General features: G+C 35.2%; 4 protein-coding genes across 8 annotated transcripts; 1 reads left to right on the forward strand and 3 right to left on the reverse strand.

Annotated features, from left to right (window-relative positions):
• Positions 1-150: 150 nt before the first annotated feature.
• Positions 151-2988, reverse strand: LOC104722710 (cysteine-rich receptor-like protein kinase 14). Of its 2 annotated transcripts, XM_010440915.3 has the most exons (8): positions 2548-2988; positions 2085-2436; positions 1863-1994; positions 1608-1732; positions 1308-1515; positions 995-1232; positions 751-904; positions 151-650 (listed from the first exon to the last, which is right to left on the reverse strand). In XM_010440915.3, the coding sequence occupies exons 1-8, from the start codon at positions 2905-2907 to the stop codon at positions 357-359; spliced, it is 1863 nt and encodes a 620-aa protein (XP_010439217.1). In that variant the 5' UTR covers positions 2908-2988; the 3' UTR covers positions 151-356. The 2 variants fall into 2 exon arrangements, with proteins under 2 accessions (XP_010439217.1, XP_010439216.2); XM_010440914.3 differs by having other exon boundaries at positions 2085-2946.
• Positions 2989-4567: 1579 nt separating this feature from the next.
• Positions 4568-7442, forward strand: LOC104722709 (cysteine-rich receptor-like protein kinase 5). The gene is made up of 7 exons (XM_087475751.1): positions 4568-5493; positions 5573-5713; positions 5797-5918; positions 6007-6217; positions 6302-6539; positions 6623-6776; positions 6865-7442. Exons 1-7 carry the CDS (start codon positions 4692-4694, stop codon positions 7198-7200), a joined length of 2004 nt encoding a protein of 667 aa, XP_087331877.1. The 5' UTR covers positions 4568-4691; the 3' UTR covers positions 7201-7442.
• Positions 7443-7671: 229 nt separating this feature from the next.
• On the reverse strand, positions 7672-10535 carry LOC104722708 (cysteine-rich receptor-like protein kinase 8). Its single transcript, XM_087475757.1, has 7 exons — positions 9654-10535; positions 9325-9477; positions 9114-9235; positions 8815-9025; positions 8477-8714; positions 8244-8394; positions 7672-8156 (listed from the first exon to the last, which is right to left on the reverse strand). The coding sequence occupies exons 1-7, from the start codon at positions 9805-9807 to the stop codon at positions 7839-7841; spliced, it is 1347 nt and encodes a 448-aa protein (XP_087331883.1). The 5' UTR covers positions 9808-10535; the 3' UTR covers positions 7672-7838.
• A 2549-nt stretch (positions 10536-13084) lies between these two features.
• LOC104722707 (cysteine-rich receptor-like protein kinase 8) lies at positions 13085-15960 on the reverse strand. Of its 4 annotated transcripts, none has more exons than XM_010440912.3 (7): positions 15038-15960; positions 14781-14918; positions 14570-14685; positions 14256-14466; positions 13916-14153; positions 13678-13828; positions 13085-13594 (listed from the first exon to the last, which is right to left on the reverse strand). In XM_010440912.3, exons 1-7 carry the CDS (start codon positions 15918-15920, stop codon positions 13340-13342), a joined length of 1992 nt encoding a protein of 663 aa, XP_010439214.2. In that variant the 5' UTR covers positions 15921-15960; the 3' UTR covers positions 13085-13339. The 4 variants fall into 4 exon arrangements, with proteins under 4 accessions (XP_010439214.2, XP_019087864.1, XP_019087865.1 ...); XM_019232319.2 differs by having other exon boundaries at positions 14570-14688; positions 15038-15959; XM_019232320.2 differs by having other exon boundaries at positions 13085-13607; positions 14570-14688; positions 15038-15959.
• Positions 15961-21325: the final 5365 nt, after the last annotated feature.

Here is a 21325-nt window from a genome sequence, read left to right on the forward strand (position 1 = left end):
TGCATTTTAACGTTTCAGATATGATGATGTTATCATATGTCATTAATGTCATTGGATTAACACCCAAACCGGTTTTGTTATGTATAACATCAATTGATAAATCTGAAAACTTGGATGGGACATAATTAGAATATGATTTAGAATCTTGGATGCACAAACTTGTTCTAGTAAATAAACTACATATGGTAAAGATTGTACAAAAACAAGTGTTGTAAATTGAACACATAATACACATATATAATATATCCATTATAAAGATCGTAATTACCAAGACGGCAGAAACATAATCAACATGATACTACAGAAGTAACATTTTCCTAGGACTTGGATACATATAAGATGGATATGTTGGTTTTTCAACGAGGTTCTAAATGAGTAATCGTAGCATCATCGACTGACCAAATGAAAGAAGTGTCTGGATTGTTTCCACTTTTGAAGAAAAATCCAGGTTCTTGAGGGACTGGTAAAGTGATTGTGTTACTCGTGAGCATCAATATAACTGTACTCATCCTTGGGCGATCTGCATGATCTTTCTGTACACATAACAGAGCGAGATGGATGCATCTAATGACTTCGTTACGCTGATAGCTCTCCTCAATAGCTGGATCAACGATTTCTAATGGTGACCCATTTCTCCATAGTTCCCAGGCCTAAAGTATATAATCAGTCAATGAATGAGTACTCACAAGTCTGATCAGAGTTTGAGTAAGTTCAAAATTCTGGAATTTGGTTAGCTTAATATATACTCACTTGTGCGATCAAGCTGCTAGTATTACCATCCGGCTGAAAAAAGCTGCTATTCCTATTTCCGCTTATAATTTCAAGAACTATTACTCCAAAGCTATAGACATCTGATTTCATGGAGAAATGGCCTTGCATTGCATATTCTGGAGCCATGTAACCACTGAGATAATAATAAAAAGAGAGATAACTTAAGATTACATACAACAGAAATGATTAGTAAAAATGGGCTATCAAGGGAAAATGTACTTACTAGGTTCCAACAATCCTGCTAGTATCACATTGAGTTTGGTCCACTCCCATAATCCTTGCCATTCCAAAATCTGCAATCTTTGGGTTCATATCAGCATCTAAGAGAATGTTACTTGCTTTGAGGTCACGGTGAATGATTGTGAGCCGTGAGTCTTGATGAAGATAAAGAATTCCTCGAGCAATCCCCTCGATGATCTTGTATCGTGTTGTCCAATCCAATTGTCCATGTTTTGAAGGGGCTGCGCACAAACCAACATTAGCTATAACTTCTGCCAGCTAGAATTTTCAAAGAATGTCTATTAAATTCGACTAACCAAACAAGAAGTAATCAAGGCTTTTGTTGGCCACAAATTCATAAACAAGTATCTTTTCTTCTCCTTCCACACAGAATCCAAGAAGCCTAACTAGATTTCTATGCTGAAGCTTTGCCACCAGAACAGCCTCATTCTTGAACTCTCTTGCACCTTGTCCTGAGGCTTTTGACATCCTCTTAATAGCAACTTCTGTCCCATTAAGAACAGCCTACGTACATATATGAATACGACAAACATCATCTCATATGTGGATCCGATCCCCTTTAGAAATCATAAATCAGGCTGTTAAATAAACCATACCTTGAAAACTTCTCCAAATCCACCTTCACCAATTACGTTTTTCTCTGAGAATTGATCAGTTGCAGCTTGAATCGCCTCGAAATCAAATTGCAGTGAGTTTGTATCTGTGATGTCAAGACTAGATCCTACAAAAAGAAAGGACGTGCAGAGTTATATTGGTGAAGTAGTAAAACACAATAAGCATGTCCTCAGTGCAGTAGTATCACTATTGTGTTTTTTTGCCTTGCATCCAAAACAATGTGCAAAACAACTCACCTTGGCGAAGAAAAGCTTGGTCTGACTTTCTCCTCCTACAAATAAAAATTGCTAGAGCAAGTAGTACAAAGAAGATGATGACAGAGGGAACAACAATTGCTACGATGATTCCTGTTGAGATAGACTCGCCACCTGCACAAACCCGAAATAGCGTTAACACAAAGAAACATAATATAATGTTTTTATATGGTTTCAAACTTTCTTTAAAGAGTAGTCAACTACCTCTTTTGGTTGTATTTGTCCTCTGGTTTACCGAAGGTGAGAGAGGTTTTGGGGGTTGAGGTGGAGGTGCCAAAGTAAGGTTAAAAGCCTGAGAAAACGCATAAATTTCCCACCTGAAGACACAGCTGGGACGGAAAACAATGCCACCTTGCTTCCCATGGCAACAATGTTTATAGTCTCTGACACTTTGATTTAAACATAAGTTGCAATCCCTTAAAGATATGATCGGTGTGCATTGCATTAATGCGTATATATTCTGGATAGACGTCAAAGGAACTGCTTCAGCCGCGTAGTACTTGCGTTCAGATGAAGATGAAGTAGCTCTAGCTATCATACGACTTGTTAAGCTCTCCTACAATCCATTAAACGTTGTAATATTGGATCTGATATCTTCAACGTTGTACAAGATATACCTTGGTTGTATCTCAAGTGATCCAAAGAAGGAACGGTTGGAGTAACGTACCATACAAAGAATCCCATTTTCGGGCCAGACGAGACCTTCTGTCTGGTTGGGACATGACTCAATCACCTCATTAGAAGCAAGGTCGATACAGTTTGAGCAAACCTTTGGTTCAGCACCTTGGATGCACATCCCCACAGCATACACCCGATCAGATCCTTCTCCAACTGAAGCATTATAGAAGCCACCTCGAGCTGAGACATTAGAAGCGAGAGAAGAGAGGAGAAGGCGACGGTTTTTGTCGTACTGCTGATTTGGTTTGAAGAAACCAGTTTTCCCGCATGGAGCAAACACAACAGGAAAGCCTACAAGAAGAAACCAAAAAAGTAGTGAAAGATTCTTGAGTTTCATTATCAAGATCATACAGATATGGTTTTTGGTTGGGATAGCAAGCAAGTGTGTATCATAAAATACATATATATATATATATATATTATATTTACGTACATCAAAACCTCTGCGTGACTTTGTCAAATAAATTTCCATTGCAAGTTGTGTCTGACCCATTGGTCCTTGTGTCTTAATCAAGTTGACTCATGTGCGGTTTCTGTTGAGTCAAGGGTCGTAAACAAGCTGGGGCTTGTACAGATAGTACTGTTGCAATCATATGAATGAGTCATCTGGCACCAAGAAGTACACGTTGTATAATCTCATACGCAGAGAGATGATGCAATGCCATATAAAGGGATTTGCCATGGCAAAAGCCAAAAAATATTAGGACGAAATAACATAAAGACAGCTAAAAGAAAATTTGTAAAATTTGTCCATTGATTGGAAAAATTTAGAGCAACACTATCTATCAATCAAAGACAAGAAGACTAAGTAAAAACAAAATACGACGACTCACTAGCTGCTTCACAATTATTATCATCGCATTTTCTCCACATTATATAGAGAACGAAAAATATGGAACTGATTTAATCTAAAAACAAATATAAAACAAAACGAATCAACAATCTAAAAATCTACAGAGCACCAATAGAATCAAAATGCTAAACCCTAATTCAGACGCTAAATTGAGCGAAAACAGAGGATCGCATAAGTTTTTTTTAGGATAACTTAAATTTTCGGTTTAGTAAATTAATCGGTCTGGCGGTTTGGGTTACATTACATTCATATCAAATTCGTTTTAAAATTTCAGCCATGTAAGAAAAGTAAGCTCATGACTATTCAAATTACTAATGACAGAATACAATTACTAGTCAGATGTAGCTCTTTGTATTTGAAATTGGATTTAGTATTGTTAGTATATTGTAGGATATGATTGTACCAAATCTTATCTCTTAGCTTGGGACTCAAGGAAAAATCTTAATCACTTAATATATGATTTGATTGCATATATTAGGAAGATTTATATAGTATATATCTTTTTCTATATATAAAGCCTTATGGCAATTGATAATAAACAAGAAAACATTTTTCAAATTATGTTTTTTTAACAAGTACTTAGTAGAACATGATGCAGAAGAGCTACTACTATGATGATGGACGACTCCATGTTTCCATCCATTAAAGATTATGTTTTCAAACTCAAATTGATTTCACAACAGATGATTATTATTTTTTGGCAATCAAATTTTTTTAACGTTCTTTAAAAGTATAAAAATCGTTTTGCGCACAACACATGCAAGAAATTAATTTTAAATTAAGTTGATTTTAATCTCTTTCATTTCTAAATTAATGGGATTCAAATCCATATAGTACATTAGTTAAATATGTAATTTCGAAGAAAGTGATAGGCGTTAAGAATCATCGACCTTTTTGCCAATCGTTTTATAACTTCTACTTGGAATCTAGGTGATTTTTACGTTTAGACTGTTTAGAATAAATTAATTTATATATGAAATGAATATAGTAGAAAAGTTCAACATTTTTAAATTTTACATTCTATAGTAAGTAAAATAAAAAGGAAAAAATTATCAGATATTTAGACATAGGTTTGATATTTTTCTTTCAAAAGGACAAAAATATAAAGTTGATGTTACTAGTCAACTACAAATAATTTGGGGTTTTATGCGTTGACGTGGAACTGCAAATGCAAAAAAAGAAATTGTATCGGTTAACAGAGCAGCACTCCTCATTGGCTTTAGATTTATCAAAAGACCAATCAAATAAATAAGTTAAAAGCACAACTGAATAAGTATATAATGGTTGCTTATGGTTCTCTCTTCCTTCTCCTCGCCTTCCTTACAAGCTTGAAACCTTCTATACAGACAGTACAGCAACCCGTCCCTAACTACGTCGGCTATAGTTGTACAAATGGGAAAAACAGCATATACTCCTCCAATCTCCGAACCCTTTTGTCTACTCTTTCTTCCAGCAACACCTTCTCCATCGGATACCAAAGCCTCGTTTTAGGTCAGAATCCTGACTTGGTTTTCGCACTTTACCTTTGCCGTGGAGATGCCTCGTCTGAAATCTGCCGTGACTGTGTCGTCTATGCTGTTAGCGAAATACTGAATCTATGTCCAGATGGTAAAGAGGCCTTGATTTATTACGACGACTGCATGCTTCGATACGCTGACAGGAATATTCTCTTCGATCCTCCTAAGACAAGAAATGAAATCGCCTTGCTGAACCAGCAGGATGTTACGGCAGACATATCAGATCGGTTCAATAAGGTACTCTTCTCTTTGATGAACGAAGCTGCAGAGGAGGCTTCTGAAAGTCCAAGAAAATTTGCGATTAAGAAGACGTACATCACATCGTCCCAAACGGTTTATGTAATGGTTCAGTGCACGCCTGATCTAACAAGCGATAACTGCTTAAGTTGTCTGCAACATACCATAGGTATATTGCCTCGTGACAAAATAGGAGGATTACTTTTTTTGCCGACTTGTACCTTAAGGTACTATACTGATCCTTCCTTCGGTGACACCCCACTTACTCGGCTGGTACCAGCTCCTTCATTGCCAGTACGTCAAGCTACTCTCCCTCCTCTGCAGCTTGGTAAAACTAAAGCTCTCTCTATATTACTTCATGATCATGAAATTTTCATATGGCATTTCTGATCTAAGACTTAACGCAGGAAAAGGCAAAAAATCCACAATAATAATCATAGCAAGTGTAGTTGCCGTGCTTGCTATCTCTGTTCTGCTTTTCATAGCTTGTTATTGTTTCCGTGCAAAGAGGGCCAAGAAGACTTATGAAACAGCAGCTGCGGATGATGGTAAAAGACTCCAAGAGATACTAGTTATTGCTTCTCAAATTTATATCAATGGAGCTAAATCTTGCAAGCATTTTATTTTGCAGATGAGGATGATATTACAACTGCAGGCTCACTGCAGTTTGATTTTAAGGTTGTTGAAGCTGCGACAGATAAGTTTTCCGAAAGTAACAAACTCGGTCAAGGTGGATTCGGACAAGTTTACAAGGTACATTACCTGTTCGTTCAGCAGCCTAATTAGTTGCATGAGAGTTTTCCATAAGGTGATGACTCTGTTTAGTGCACAATCGTTTTAGGGAACACTTCCTAATGGCTTACAAGTTGCTGTGAAGAGACTTTCAAAAACATCAGGACAAGGTGAAAAAGAGTTCAAGAACGAAGTTGTTGTTGTTGCAAAGCTTCAGCACAAAAATTTGGTGAAGCTTCTCGGATTTTGTTTGGAGAGAGAAGAGAAGATACTTGTCTACGAGTTTGTGCATAACAAAAGCCTTGATTACTTCTTGTTTGGTATGTTACACCAATGCTATTTATCAAAGACATATAATTTTTTTTATTGATGTTTTTTGACATTCTTACTGTATGGGTGTGCAGACTCTAGAATGCAGAGCCAACTGAATTGGACTAGAAGGTATAAGATCATAGGAGGCATTGCTAGAGGAATTCTCTATCTTCACCAAGATTCACGGCTCACAATTATACATCGAGACCTCAAAGCTGGTAACATCTTACTGGACGCTGATATGAACCCGAAAGTTGCAGATTTTGGAATGGCTAGAATTTTTGAAATGGACCAAACCGAAGCCAATACAAGAAGAGTAGTTGGAACCTAGTAATATTTGTTTATTCCATCTATTTAATTTAACAGGCTTGTATCATGCTTCTATTAACTCAAACTTTTATGTATAATTTCAGTGGCTACATGTCCCCAGAGTATGCAATGTACGGTCAATTCTCAATGAAATCAGATGTCTATAGCTTTGGAGTCTTAGTTCTTGAGATAATAAGTGGGAGGAAGAACAGCAGTCTCCGTCAGATGGATGGTAGTGTCTGCAACTTGGTTACATATGTGAGTGTAGACACTTAAAGTAATCTTAATATTTTCTTTTATATTTTGAAAGTTACCAATGTTTTGAAGTCTTAACAATGTTTGATAGACTTGGAGACTTTGGAGCAGTGGGTCTCCACTAGAGCTTGTGGATTCATCCTTTCGTGATAACTATCAAAGAAACGAAATTAGTAGATGCATCCATATCGCTTTATTATGTGTCCAAGAAGATACCCAAGATCGTCCAAACATGTCAGCAATCGTCCAAATGCTTACTACTAGCTTGATCGCCCTTGCAATGCCTAGACCACCTGGATTTTTCTTTGGAAACAAGCATGAACAAGCTGGTCCATCCATCGATAAGTATGCTCCCTGCTCCGTCGATGATGCATCGATTACATCTGTAGCTCCACGGTTAAAGATAAACTCAGTTCACAAACCATAAACAAGCGCAAGTTTTTGTGTTCATATTCGAATCTTGGAGAACGCCACTTGCTTTGTGGTCATGGTATATGATATAAGATTATAAGCCCTCCCAGTTTTGAAACAAAAACAAACCACTTAAGTTTTTATCAAAGTCTTAACATTGTTTATTTCACCACATTATAAATCATGTACATCACTTTCCCACAGTACTCTGTTTTTTTCCTCTGTTTCCATATCAAATGGTTCAAGTCTTCAAGATCATTGGAGGTATTCACACTATTCACATGCATACATTATGACTTCAAAGCAGGTTATATCCTCTAAGACGCTGATATGAACTCCAAAGTTATAGATTTTGGAATCGCCAAATTTTTAGAATGGACCAAACTGTAACGTAGATACTCTCTCTAAGTTCTCTCTCTCCCGATCTCATTTTTTTCACTTACATAGGTAATGAATTTTTAATCGGTGGTGATGTCAATAGAGAGACTAGATTAATTATTCTTTAATTAAAAATCAAACCAAATAACAAATGGTTTTATTTTTTTTAATTGAAATAACAAATGATTTTAACAAACCAAATCGAAACTAAACAATAAAAAGGATTGATCAAGTCTAGAAATATGTATGCTTCAAGCCTGAAGGTTAACATCATATCTAGCGAGGATATAAATCAGTGATTGATGCATCGTCAATAGACCCTGACTTGTCCGTGGTAGATTGAACTGAACCATGCAGGTTCTTTTCGGGTCTACCTTGAATGAAAAACCCTGGTTGTCGAGGCAGTGGTAAAGTCACAGTATTACTAGTGAGCATCATGAAAACGGTTGATATTGTTGGACGCTTTACAGGATCTTCTTGAACACATAAAAGACCGATATGGATGCATCGAACTACTTCACTGTTCTGGCAATTATCTACTATAAGTGGATCCACGAGGGCTAATGCTGCTTTGTTATTCCAGAGCCTCCAAGCCTAGAATATCAATTTATCAATCAGTTCTAGCTAACATTTCTTAATGTAAGGTAGGAGTGGTAAATATCGATTGCCTTTAAAACATACATGTGTGAGCAAGTCTTGTGCGCCGTCTGCCTCGTTGAAGCTACTATTCTTCCTACCACTTATAATCTCAAGAACTAACACGCCGAAGCTATAGACATCAGATTTCATTGAGAATTGGCCATGCATCGCATATTCAGGAGACATGTAACCGCTGGAATCCACAACAAAAACATTAGTATATATATGTTGACAAAATAATGCTCAATTTATGAGACGTTAAGTGGAAGACTTACTAGGTACCAACTATTCTGCTTGTGTTATCCTGCGTTTGGTCCAATCCGAAGATCCTAGCCATTCCAAAATCTGCAATTTTTGGATTTATATCCACATCTAGGAGAATGTTACTCGCTTTAAGGTCACGGTGTATAATTTTGAGCTGTGAATCTTCATGAAGATATAGAATCCCTCGAGCAATTCCTCCAATGATCTTGTATCGTTGTGTCCAGTCCAGCTGAACTTGCTTGGTAGGGTCTGTGCACATCCATGAGTTACAATTAAATAAAGATAAGTAACCCTAACTTTAAAAGAATGGCTAAAGAATCACTGAAAGAATGCAGTAAATGCAACTGACCAAAAAGTATATAATCAAGGCTTTTGTTTGGCATATACTCGTACACCAATATCCTTTCGTCTCCTTGTAGCGAAAACCCTAGAAGCCTTACCAAATTTCTGTGCTGAAGCTTTGCAACTACAACAACCTCGGTCTTGAACTCGGCTTCACCTTGTCTTGAGTTTTTCGACAATCTTTTCACCGCAACTTCTTTCCCATTTGAAAATGTATCCTATAGGTTTACAAAATATTCATCAGCATCATATCGTTATTGTTGACAGAAAATATCAATAAAAAGAACTAATAATAATATAGTTTACCTTGTAAACCTCGCCAAATCCACCTTTACCAATCTTATATCTTTCTGCAAAATTATTTGTTGCAGTTTGGATTGTTCTATAGTCTAGCTGTAGTGAGTCTGCGGCTTTTATATCATCTCCTACTGCAAAATAAAATGTCTCAGTAATCAAATATGAAGCTGATGAATGACATTAATCATAATCCAATTAAGATTGCTTATTTGATCTTTACCCTCAGAATCAGATGGAGGTGCTGTGTCATAAGTCTTCTTTTTCCTTTTTGCAAGGAAACAATAACCAGCTATTGAAAGTAGAACAACCGCTATAATAAGTACAACAATGGCTACCACTAACAAAAGCCTTGATGTTGAATTCATACCCTTCCCTGCTTTTTAAAGATCATTGGCTTAAGATCAGATAATGGTAGACAGAAGTATAAAAAAATTACAAAATCAATCGTAAGGACAAAACTTTCCCTATTAGTCTTACATGCAAATTAAAAAGAAAAAGAAAACAAAAACAAAATCAGGGTAAAAAACAGAGGAAGGAGAAAGAGTTAACCAGATGATGAAGGTGATTTCATCGGAGGAGTAAACACCGAAGAGTCCAACGGTGGGGGTGTTTGGATGGCGCTCTCGTTGTAGAACGGGTATAGTTCGTACCTTACACTACAACTCGGCCAAAAAAGTCTTCCTCCAATTTTTTTAAGATCCATTCCATCGATACAACTTTGCAAACAGTTTATGCAGTCTTGTCTTTTAAGATCAGGAGTGCACTGAAGCAGCCCGTACAAAGTCTGGTATGCGGTCAATGCGGTCTTTACCGTAGAGAATTTTCTTGCACTGTTGCCTGCTTCAATGGAAGCTTTCCTCGTCGCGAACGACACAAAACTTATGAACCCGTCTATTTGATTTTGAATAGTAGAAATATTACCAGGGTCATCATGAGTAATTGTCCTTCGTACGTAACGGTCGAGAGTATACTCTTGTAAGAGTATCTGAGCATACACTCGTAATAGAGCACGACCGCTCTCTCATTCGGACACCGAGTTAAGGTTTCGTTAACGGCAAAGGTGACACAGCTACGACATACTTCCGGCGAGTAATCTCTGCGGCAAAGGAAAAGTCCGGTGACCCTGTTGGGGGCTTGTCCTACCGTGGCGTTTTGGAATCTGGTGGAGTAAGGGACGTTACGGGAAGAAAGAGATGACAAAACGGTTCTGAGATTGGTAAAGTAAGTGCTGTTACTTGTGTAAGTTGTCGTATTTGGACAATTGTGATATATGTAAGAAGGATTTTGAGCAGAAGCTCTGAAGATAGTGAGGAATGAGAAAAGGAAAAGGGAGATGAAAGACACCAAAGAAGACATGTTTCGACTTCCTTAAGAATTAAGATTTGAATTTCACATAATGGAGATCTCTCATTTATAAACTGAAAAAAAATCTTTTCTCTCTAACTACGGCTGATTAACGTGAAGTAGACGACGATAAAGTCAATCAAAGTCAAAAAGTCAAAGTAAACAAATTTTTTCTATTTTTTTTTTTTTAAATTGTATTCTTATAAAGATTCTCAAAAATACTCATTTTAAATATCCTTCCATGACCATTTTTAAAACTACCTTTTTTTATATACAAAATAACCAAATTACCCTATTATTGAGTGATAACAAGAATGTACAGTCATCAAAATCGAAAAAATTTCCCGCCAAAAAATAATAAATTTCCCACCAAAAAAATATTATTTTACCCAAAATCGAAAAATTTTCTCGTCAAAATTACGAAATTTGATTCTTCCACCAAAATTTTTGAATTTTATATCTTATAAAAAGTCTTTTAAAAATTTTGTAAACGCTTTTAAAAACGTTTAAAAAGTCTTTTAAAAACCTTGTAAACGCTTAAAAATATTATAAAAACCTTATAAAAACATTATAAAAACCTTATAAATGCTTTTAAAAACATTTAAAAACCTTGTAAACGTTTTTACAAGGTTGTAAACTTTTTTAAAACGTTATAAAAGCCTTGTAATTTTTTTTTACGGGAAAATTTTTTGTCGAAATTTTTTGTCAAATTTTTGTTGACAAAATGTTTTTTGGTGGGAAAATGTTTTCGAAAATTTTTTGGCGGGAAAATATGTCAAAAAATTTTGTGGTGGAAAAATTTTATTTTTCATTTTATTGATTGAATAAATTTTTATGTAAGGTTACAATGGTAATTAAAAATTAAAGGGTGTCAAAATGAAAATGGCCAAAAAAGGGTATTTTTGAAAAAATGTATATCAAAAAGAGTATTTCTAACAAATTCTTTATTTTTTTATTTTGAGGTTCAATTGGTGACCAAAATTTAGGAAAAGAATGAGGATAAATATCACATTCCTCTCTATTCCACAATTTTTTTACCATTTGAAAGTATTAAAATAATATTAATATTATCATTGAAATTTAATTTATTTAATATTTAATATATTTTAAAAACATTTTTATTGTTTGGTTACCATTTACTATTTTGTTCTTTCTCTGCAGATTTTCTTTTCATTCCTCAAAAACTGTTTATTCTATTATGCATTATTCTTTTTATTCTTTTTTTTTTTTTTTCTAATGGTTACCAGTAGGAGCCTTGGTTTTAACGTGAAGATTTTTTTTTTTTTTTTAAATTGCCATTTTAACCAACAAAAAAAAATAAGAATTGGAAATAGGCTATGATTTTAGTTATTGGATCAATGATCTAAATATGGAATATGTGGCGTCTATTGGAGTTTGCTTTTAAAAAAGAGAAATACCCTAAAATAGCACTAAAACAAATTTATGAACAATTATAGCACACATTTCATAAATTTCCAAAAATAACACTATTTAACACATAAAATATTTAAAATTAATTTTTAGAGTTTTTTTTTTTTAGGTTTGGGTTCTCAATTTCATATTTAGGATATAGTTTTGAGGGGTAGGATCTAGTATTTTGAATTTAGGATTTAATTTTAAATGATTAATTGGTGCTATTTAAAATATTTTAGAAATGTTGTGCTAAGTTTGGAAAAAAAAACTTATTTTGGTGCTAATTTTGAGAATCTCTCTTTAAAAAATGATCTAAGGAAGAAGATGGGAGAGAGTGATCTAAGTCATATTTTAGTTATTTGTTTTCCAAAATGACTGAAAATCTAATACACAATTGTCAAGCACTATAATAGAAATTCAAAGGTTCTTTCTTAGATGTGTACTTTTCCGTTGAGCGTGTTGATTGGTTCTGAAGCAATGAATGAAGGATAGAAACTGATTCAGCTAGGGTTGTGATATTACTAATGTTTTAAACTTATAACTGTTCGTTTGTTACTTGTCTGGTACGTAAGTTTAACGGTGCTGTATTATTGACCTCCGGATTTTATAATTCTCTTCTTTTTTTCCTGCTTATCGCTTTCACATGTTTAGACTAACATTTCAATAACAATTAAAGTTGATGTTACTCTTGTAGTTGGCTTTGGCTTTCAAGAAATTGTATTGATTATTAAGTACGCAACCAAGAAAGAAAAAATAGTTTGACGTGCTGGATGGTTTTCAAATTTTGATTCGTTAGTAGTTTATTACTCATGACCCAGTAAAGATAAGAAGAAAAAGAAATGTATCCTTAACTACAGCATAAACAACACGCATAGTGACATTTACCTCTGTCGCGACTCGCGAGTCGTGACATCGTTAGACTCGTGGATCTGGTTATTAGCTCGATGCATTCATATATTGGGCTTTTGTGTTCAACTTGTGAAGTTGTGATGCTCACTGTGACTTAACAACGGAACCATGACTTTATTTCTTCAATAATAGTAGACCCGCAAAAGACCATTTGATTCAGAACAATCTATTAAAAGCAGATATTTATGTTCCTTGGGTCTATTGTGGATACATCGATCAGCAATTCACCATATGTCCTCGTTGAAAGTGGTACTGAAGATTAGTTTAAAAATTGTTTCGTTGTATTTAAAATGTATATATATAACAATGATAAATTTGGATTTTGAAGTTATTTTTAACTAAAAATCAGACAAAATTACAAATGGTTGTAACAAACCAAATCAAAACTAAACAATAAACAAGGTTGACCACCTACAGAAATATCAAATATGTAATAAATACATGCTTAAACTTGATTTCAGTAATGCCAGTTAGTTCAAGCGTGAAGGCTAACACCATTTTCAAGGAGGATATATATAAGTGATCGATGCATCATCAACATATACTGAATCTGACTTGGTCGACGTAGATTAATCTGAATCAAGCGGGTCCTTTTCCGGTCTACTTTGAATGGAAAATCCTGGTTGTTGAGGCACTGGTAAAGTAATAGTATTACTAGTGAGCATCACACAAATGGTTGACATTGTCGGACGCTGTACCGGATCGTTTTGAACGCATAAAAGACCGATATGTATGCATCGAACCACTTCACTCTTCTGGCAATTATCTAATATAACTTGATCCACAAGGTCTAATGCTGTTCTGTTACTCCAGAGCCTCCAAGCCTAGAATATCAATCTATCAATCAGTTCTAACTAACATTCCTCATTGTAGGAGAGGTAAATATTGATTGCCTTTAAAAACTTACATGTGTGACCAAGTCTTGTGAGTTGCTTGTCTCGTCAAAGTTGTTATTCTTCCTACCGCTTATAATCTCAAGAACTAACACTCCAAAGCTATAGACATCAGATTTCATTGAGAACTGGCCATGCAACGCATATTCAGGAGACATGTAACCGCTGGAATCCATAACAGAACTTTAGTATGTTGACAAGATAATGTTCAACCAAATTCAACTTGTGAGAGAATTAAAGTGGAAGACTTACAAGGTACCAACTATTCTGCTTGTGTTCTCTTGGGTTTGGTCCAATCCAAAGATCCTAGCCATTCCAAAATCCGCAATTTTGGGATTCATATCCGCATCTAGGAGAATGTTACTTGCTTTTAGGTCACGGTGTATGATTGTGAGCCGTGAATCTTGATGGAGATAAAGAATCCCCCGAACAACTCCTCCAATGATATTGTATCGGCGAGTCCAGTTCAGCTGAATCTGCTTTAAAGGGTCTGTGCACATCCATGTATTACATATAAATCTTAAGATTTACAAATTACAACCCCATGCATGGCTTAAAAAATCATTGAAAGAAACCAATAAATGCAACTGACCAAAGAGGAAGTAATCAAGGCTTTTGTTGGGCATATACTCGTACACCAATACCCTTTCTTCTCCTTGCAGCGAAAACCCAAGAAGCCTAACCAGATTTCTGTGTTGAAGCTTTGCAACTACAACAACCTCGGTCTTGAACTCTGCTTCACCTTGTCCTGAATTTTTCGACAGTCGCTTCACCGCAACTTCTTTCCCATTTACAAATGTACCCTATCCATTTTTATCACCATCATCACGTTACCCAATGTGTTTCAAGAAAAGGTACATAAACCTCAGGAGCAAGTAAAGAACTAATAGTAATTTTATAGTATACCTTGTAAACCTCACCAAATCCACCTCGACCAATCTTATTATTCTCTGAATAATCATTTGTTGCAGCTTGAACTATTCTATAATCAAGTTGCAACGACTCTATGGTAGTTATATCATCTACTGATGCAGGATAAAAGAGTTAGTAATCAGGAAAAATATACTTATGAATGAAGTTAATCAAACCAAATTAAGATTGTTTATTTTATCTTTACCCTCAGATGCAGGCGCTGTGTCATAAACCTTCTTAGCCCTTTTTGCTAGGAAACAATAACCAGCTATGAACAGCAGAACAACCACTATAATAAGCACAACAATGGCTACCACTAACATATTTGAATTCCCACCTTTCCCTGCTTTCCAAACATCATTTGCTTAGTCCAAATTATGTTAAAAAAACGAAACTTTCTGTTTTGGTGCTATTTCCAAAAAAACAGGGCAAAAAAAAACAGAGGTAGTAAAAAGTGTTTACCAGGTAGTGAAGGAGATATCACCGGAGGAGTAGACACAGGCGACTGTAGCGGTGGTGATGATGGTAGTGGTGGTGGTGATGGTGTTTTAATGCCGGTTTCGTTGTAAAACGCATAAAGCTCGTACCTTGCAATACAACTCGGATAAAGAAGTCTTGCTCCAATTCGGTCATGAGACATTCCACCGACAGAACGTAGCAAACATCTCCTGCAGTCCTGTCTTGTAAGATCAGGAGTGCACTGAAGCAGCCCGTAAAAAGTCTGAAATTCGGTCAATTCGTTCTTTATCGTATATAATTTTCTAGAACTTTTGGCTGCTTCGGTGGCAGCTCGGTTCATCGTGGAGGACACCAAATCTATGAACCGCTCTGTTTGAGTTTGATTAGAAGAAATAGTATTCCTGTTATTCATGAGTATATATCCGTCGTACGTAAGGGTCGATAGAAAATTCTGGTGAGAGTATCTGAGCATACACTCATCGTAATAGAGCACGACCTCTCTCTCATACGGACAAAGAGTTAATGTTTCGTTAACGGCAAAGGTGACGCAGCTACGACATACTTCCGGCGAGTAATCTCCGCGGCAAAGGAAAAGTCCGGTGACCCTGTTGGGGGATTGTCCCGACGTGGCGTTTTGGAATCCGGTGGAGTAAGAGGCGTTACGGGAAGAGAGAGAGGACAAAAGGGTTTTGAGATTGGTGAAGTAAGTGCTGTTCCTTGAATACGTTGTCGTATTTGGACAAAAACGACCTAGGTAATTAAGATTTTGAGCAGAAGCTTTGAAGCTAGTGAGAACTGAGAACAGGAAAAGGGAGATGAAAGATACCAAAGAAGACATGGTTCGACTTCCTTGAGATTTGAGTTTCACATGATGGAGCTTTCTCATTTATAAACAGAATAGTTTTCTTGTCTCTCTGATTAACGTGAAGTAGACGATGGTTTATGACGACCATAAGTAGGAAGTCAAAAAGTCAAAAGTAAACGATTTTTTTACTTCATTTTTATTTAACAACATAACTTTTTTGTGGGGAAAAGGCCATGTTAAAATTAAGTTGAATTTCGATGAAAAAATTAGGTATTTGATTAAATGACGATTTACATAATCACTTATTGAATGTAACAATGTACTTAAGTAATTAAAGGGATTTTTGATGTACTAAGACAAGTGAAATGGTACTTGGCTTAGTTCGAGCCAACACAACGCCACATATGTAGTACAGGTTGAAAAGTTTACGGGACGTTTGCAGCGGGAAGACATCTCCAGTGAACTGGGTGAGGGACCTGATTAGTTGGTGGAATCTCCGTCGGATCGCAGCGGTCGCCTTGAGCGTAGCATTCATAGACCGGTCCATAGATTGTCTGGCCATAAGACGGTTCGGGGGCGTTACAACGGTGATATCAAACCCAAAAGTTCATACTCCTATTTCACAAAGAACATTATTTTAGACTTTTTTCTTTGTTTCACAATGAATGTCACTTTACATTTCCAATGTGATTTTTAAATAGGTTGCAATGGAAACGGATACGTGGAAACGAAACGTTTCAGAAACGGGAAACGATAATCTTCTAAAATTAAAAAATGAAAACGTTTTGGAAACGTATGTATACCTGGATATATATATATATAGATATATATATATATACATAATAAAACATCAAACATAAAACCTATATCAATAAAAATATTTGAAACAACATAAATTCAAAACATAAACTTTAAATAGTTGAATTAAAACATTAATAATATTATATATTTATATGTATTATGAATATATATTTTCAAATTATTTTATTTATTAAGTTTCTTAGCTAAAAAATGTCTCTGTCGTGTTTCCAAAACGAAAACGGAGTTTCCATCGTGTTTCCAAACAGAGATTTTTAGGAATCATGTTTTCGTGGCTTGTTTTCGTGTTTCCACGAGTTTCTATTTCTGAAACGTTTCGGAAACGGGAAACAGACCTTAAAAAAAGTTTACATGCAACATAGATTTTTAACATCATATTTTTTATTCTACTCTTATCCCGAAGCTCTTTTTACTAAATTTAAATAATTAATTACTCCTTCAATATATAAAGATATGTATGTATAATTTAATTTTTTTAATTTGTGTGTAATGTGTCAAAATAACACTTTGTGAAATAGAGTAAGTAATTGTTTCTGCACCTCTAAAGTCTAAACCAAAAGAGTTTAGTGGAAGCTTGGCTTCAAAAGTTAAGAGATTTATTAAATTTGTAAGGTTGTTTTTTTAGAAACCTTAGTTATAATTAAGGGATCGTGCGTTTCTCAAATTTGTGTTTTATTAAAAAATTGTAAAAACAATGACATCTCAACAAAAAATAAAATTACCGGAAACTAAAAATTTTGAATAACAAGAAGTTTTGAGTTGAATATAGATATCATGAAACCAATACACACTAAATTTTATTGTGAATATAAAAACCCATGATACAAAATAACAAAAGAATCATATATGCAACTTTTACACACGGCTTCTTCCTCATTCTTGTTGCAACCTCTCTTTCCCGTTACACAATTTGACAATTCCTCATTCTTGTTTTGTTTTGTTTTTTTTTTTGATATAGAAACTCTTGAGATCACTCTTTTCCTCAAAACTTCTCTTTTGTCACCTTCAAATCTAACACACCCCCTTACGCTCAGGACTGGACATCTATAGCGTAAAGTTTGGGACTGGACATCCACGAGTGGTAGTTCACAATCAAGAAATTTGAATCTATTCTCTGATACCATGTTAGAATATTGAGAGAAAGAAGAATAGAAACAGAGCAAGAGACTTTGTCTCTTCTCTTTGGAGAAGACAAGAACGAAAACTGAAATATGTATTTGCATGAAACTTGTTGTTTACAATCAAGACAAAATTGGTTTATATAGTTAACAAATAGACACGATAACACAATGACTTGTGTCTTTTCATACTTGATGACTCTCTAGTGAAACATCCCAAACTGCAACGTTTAGACCAAAACGTTGCAACTGTTGACCAAACTCAATTATCAACTAACAGATTTCAGTAATACATTAATACCAATTTATTTTTATCACGAAGGGTAACACCATATTCAACGAGGATGTAAATCGCTGATCGATCCATCGTCAATAGATACAGCTAGAATATACATGTTCCTCGTTGATTGATCTGATTGAAGCGGGTTTTGTCTACTTTGCATGAAAAACCCTGGTTGTTGAGGCACTGGTAAAGTCACAGTATTACTAGTGAGCATCATGGACATAGTTGACAAGGATGGAAGCTCTACTGGATTTTTTTGAACACACAAAAGACCAATATGGATGTATCGAACCACTTCACTCTTGTTCTGACATCTTTCTACAATGATCGGATCCACAAGGTCTAATGTTGTTCCCTTATTCCAAAGCTTCCAAGCCTAGAATAGTCAATCAGTTCTTGCAACTATTAATTGCTTATTGTAAGAGATGAGAAAAAATATAGATTTAATTTCCTTTAAACTTACATGTGTGACTAAGTCTAGCGTGTCGTTTGTCTCGAAGAAGCTGCTATTTTTCCTACCGCCTACAATCTCAAGAACTAATACACCGAAATTATAGACATCAGATTTCACTAAGAACTGGCATCGCCTCGCATCGCTTATTCAGGAGACATGTAATCAACAACAAAAACTTTAGTATGATGGCAAAATAATTTTCGACAAATTTCAAGGTGTGAGAAGTTAAGTGGAAAGACTTACTAGGTACCAACTATTCTACTTGTTTTCTCCTGATTTGATCGATTTTAAAGATCTTAGCCATTCCAAAATCAGCAATTCTAGGATTCATATCTGCATCTCGGAGAATGTTATTCACTTTGAGGTCACGGTATATGATTGTAAGTCGTGAATCTTGATGAAAATATAGAATCCCTTTCTTTGCAGGATCTGTGGACATCCATGAATAATAGTTAGCTCTAAAGATTTGCAAACCCATGTTTCAAGACTGATTAAATGAAACAAATCATTTCATGCAACTGACCAAATAGGAATATATCAAGGCTTTTATTTGTCACATACTCATAGACCAATATCCTTTCTTCTCGTTTTATAGAAAATCCGAGAAGCCTAACAAGATTCTTGTGTCGAAGGTTTGCAACAACTACAACCTCGTTCTTGAATTCTGTGTCACCTTTTTCTGAATTTCTCGACAGTCTCTTCACTGCAACTACGGTTCCATTTGTAAATGTTCCCTATCCATTTTTATCAGCAATATCTCGTTATCCAAATGTACTAATTCAAAACCGCAACTGATAAATTATATACAGTATATAATAATAATATACCTTGTAAAAAAATAATAAAAATAATAATAATATACCTTGTAAACCACATCATATCCACCTTGACCAATTTTGTTGTTTTCTGAATGATCATTTGTTTCAGCTTGAACTGCTCTGTAATCAAGTTGCAGCGACTCTACGGTTGTTATATCATCTCCTGATGCAGAATAAAAGTGTTAGTACTCTGGAAAAAAGGGAATGACATTAAGCAAATCCAAAAATATTATCTATTGAATCTTTACCCTCAGATGCAGGCACTGTGTTATAAGTCTTTGATGTGTCTGCATTTTGTAGGATTTTAACTATAGTTTTTACACTTGTTTTGAGTCTTTTATTAGGTCCAAGTGTGCTTTTAGAGTCTTTTTAGTCTTTTGTGAGTCTGTACAGGTTTTAGGCTACTTTGGAAAGAAACTAAGTGTTTTGGGGATGAAAGCATGCATTTGGAGCTAAATTGGTTGAAGACCGATCAGACAAACAAGCAGATGGAGATAATGCAGAAAAACATCCAGGATCGGCTGATCCTCATTCGGGATCGATCAGTCCCGTACCCGAAGCAACTTTTCCTTTTTCGTTTTAAACCGACTTTTAGGGTTTTATTTTAGTATTAAAGCACGAGGCTCGGCCTCCAGAGACACAACTTTGATATTACGCAGCTTTTGAGTACTTGTAAGCTTTGGGAGAAGATCTCTAATCCTCTCTAACCCTTTGGAGAAGAATTCTGAACCCTTTTATTTCTCTTTGCAATTCAATTATGTTTTCTTCATCTTTGATTTGTTGTTCTTTTGTTTCCATGTCTGAGTAGTTTCACTATTGGGTTTCGGGTTTCAAAAGGATTTATGTTTCTCTAAACATAGGTTGTTAGATTTGGGGGCTGATCTATTTTGTTCTTCATCTATTGTTGTTCTTAAAGCTTAAGCTAGATTGATCACCTAGATTAAGATCTTAGGTTTAATTCATCGGGGCACCAAAAGTGTTGTTGAGTTGCTGGAAAAAAGCTTAGCAGAGCAAGATGGACCTTAGCCAACGAAAGTTGAAGTTGAGGCACCTTGTGAACAGATCAAACCTAAACTTTTATTGCTTGCTTGATTTGCTAGGTCCAAACGACAGTTTAGGGTTTAGTATATTTCATTACATAGGTAGCTAACGTTGCGGAAGTAGGTTAGTTTTACATCAGTGATTTGAGTTCTAGAATGGTGTCTAATGCAACCTCATCTTCCACCTTAGTCTGAGAATCATCCCCATATCCCTACGCCCAATATTTCCAAATTGATTTAATAGCAGTTTATTTACTTTCCGATTTTAGTAGTTACTTGAAACACAAACTTCCTCTTTTGTTTTAGCTAGATTCGACCATCATAGTTTTATAGTGCAATACTTGGTCTCTGTGGATTCGATCCTAAAGTGTTATAACAATACCACCCACAATTACACACACATAGTGGTACAACCACTTAGGAGGTTTTTAGGATCAATGCTAAGTGTTTAGGAAGTATTTGGAAAAATATTATGTAAGTATATAAGAAAAATCTTTATACAAGGGGATAAACTTTATTATTGAAACACTCAAAAGGTTACAAGAACTCTTAAGACTCTTACTCAAACTCACTCAGTTAAGCTTGAATGAAACTCTTCACCAAGCCTTAGTATTTATATTACAAGTCTTAGGGAATATTACATAGAATATTCCTTAAGATATTTTTATGCTTTATTTTACAACCCTCCATTTATTCAACTCTCTACTTTATTTTACAACCCTCCATTTATTCAACTCTCTCATAACCATATACGCCATATCATATATCACACACTTATTATTTATTTTTTATTTTACAACCCTCCATTTATTCAACTCTCTACTTTATTTTACAACCCTCCATTTATTCAACTCTCTCATAACCATATACGCCATATCATATATCACACACTTATTATTTATTTTTTATTTTACAACCCTCCATTTATTCAACTCTCTCATAACCATATACGCC

Source organism: Camelina sativa, chromosome 11, assembly GCF_030686135.1.
Source record: "Camelina sativa cultivar CO46 ecotype springtype chromosome 11, ASM3068613v1".
NCBI classification, from domain to species: domain Eukaryota; kingdom Viridiplantae; phylum Streptophyta; class Magnoliopsida; order Brassicales; family Brassicaceae; genus Camelina; species Camelina sativa.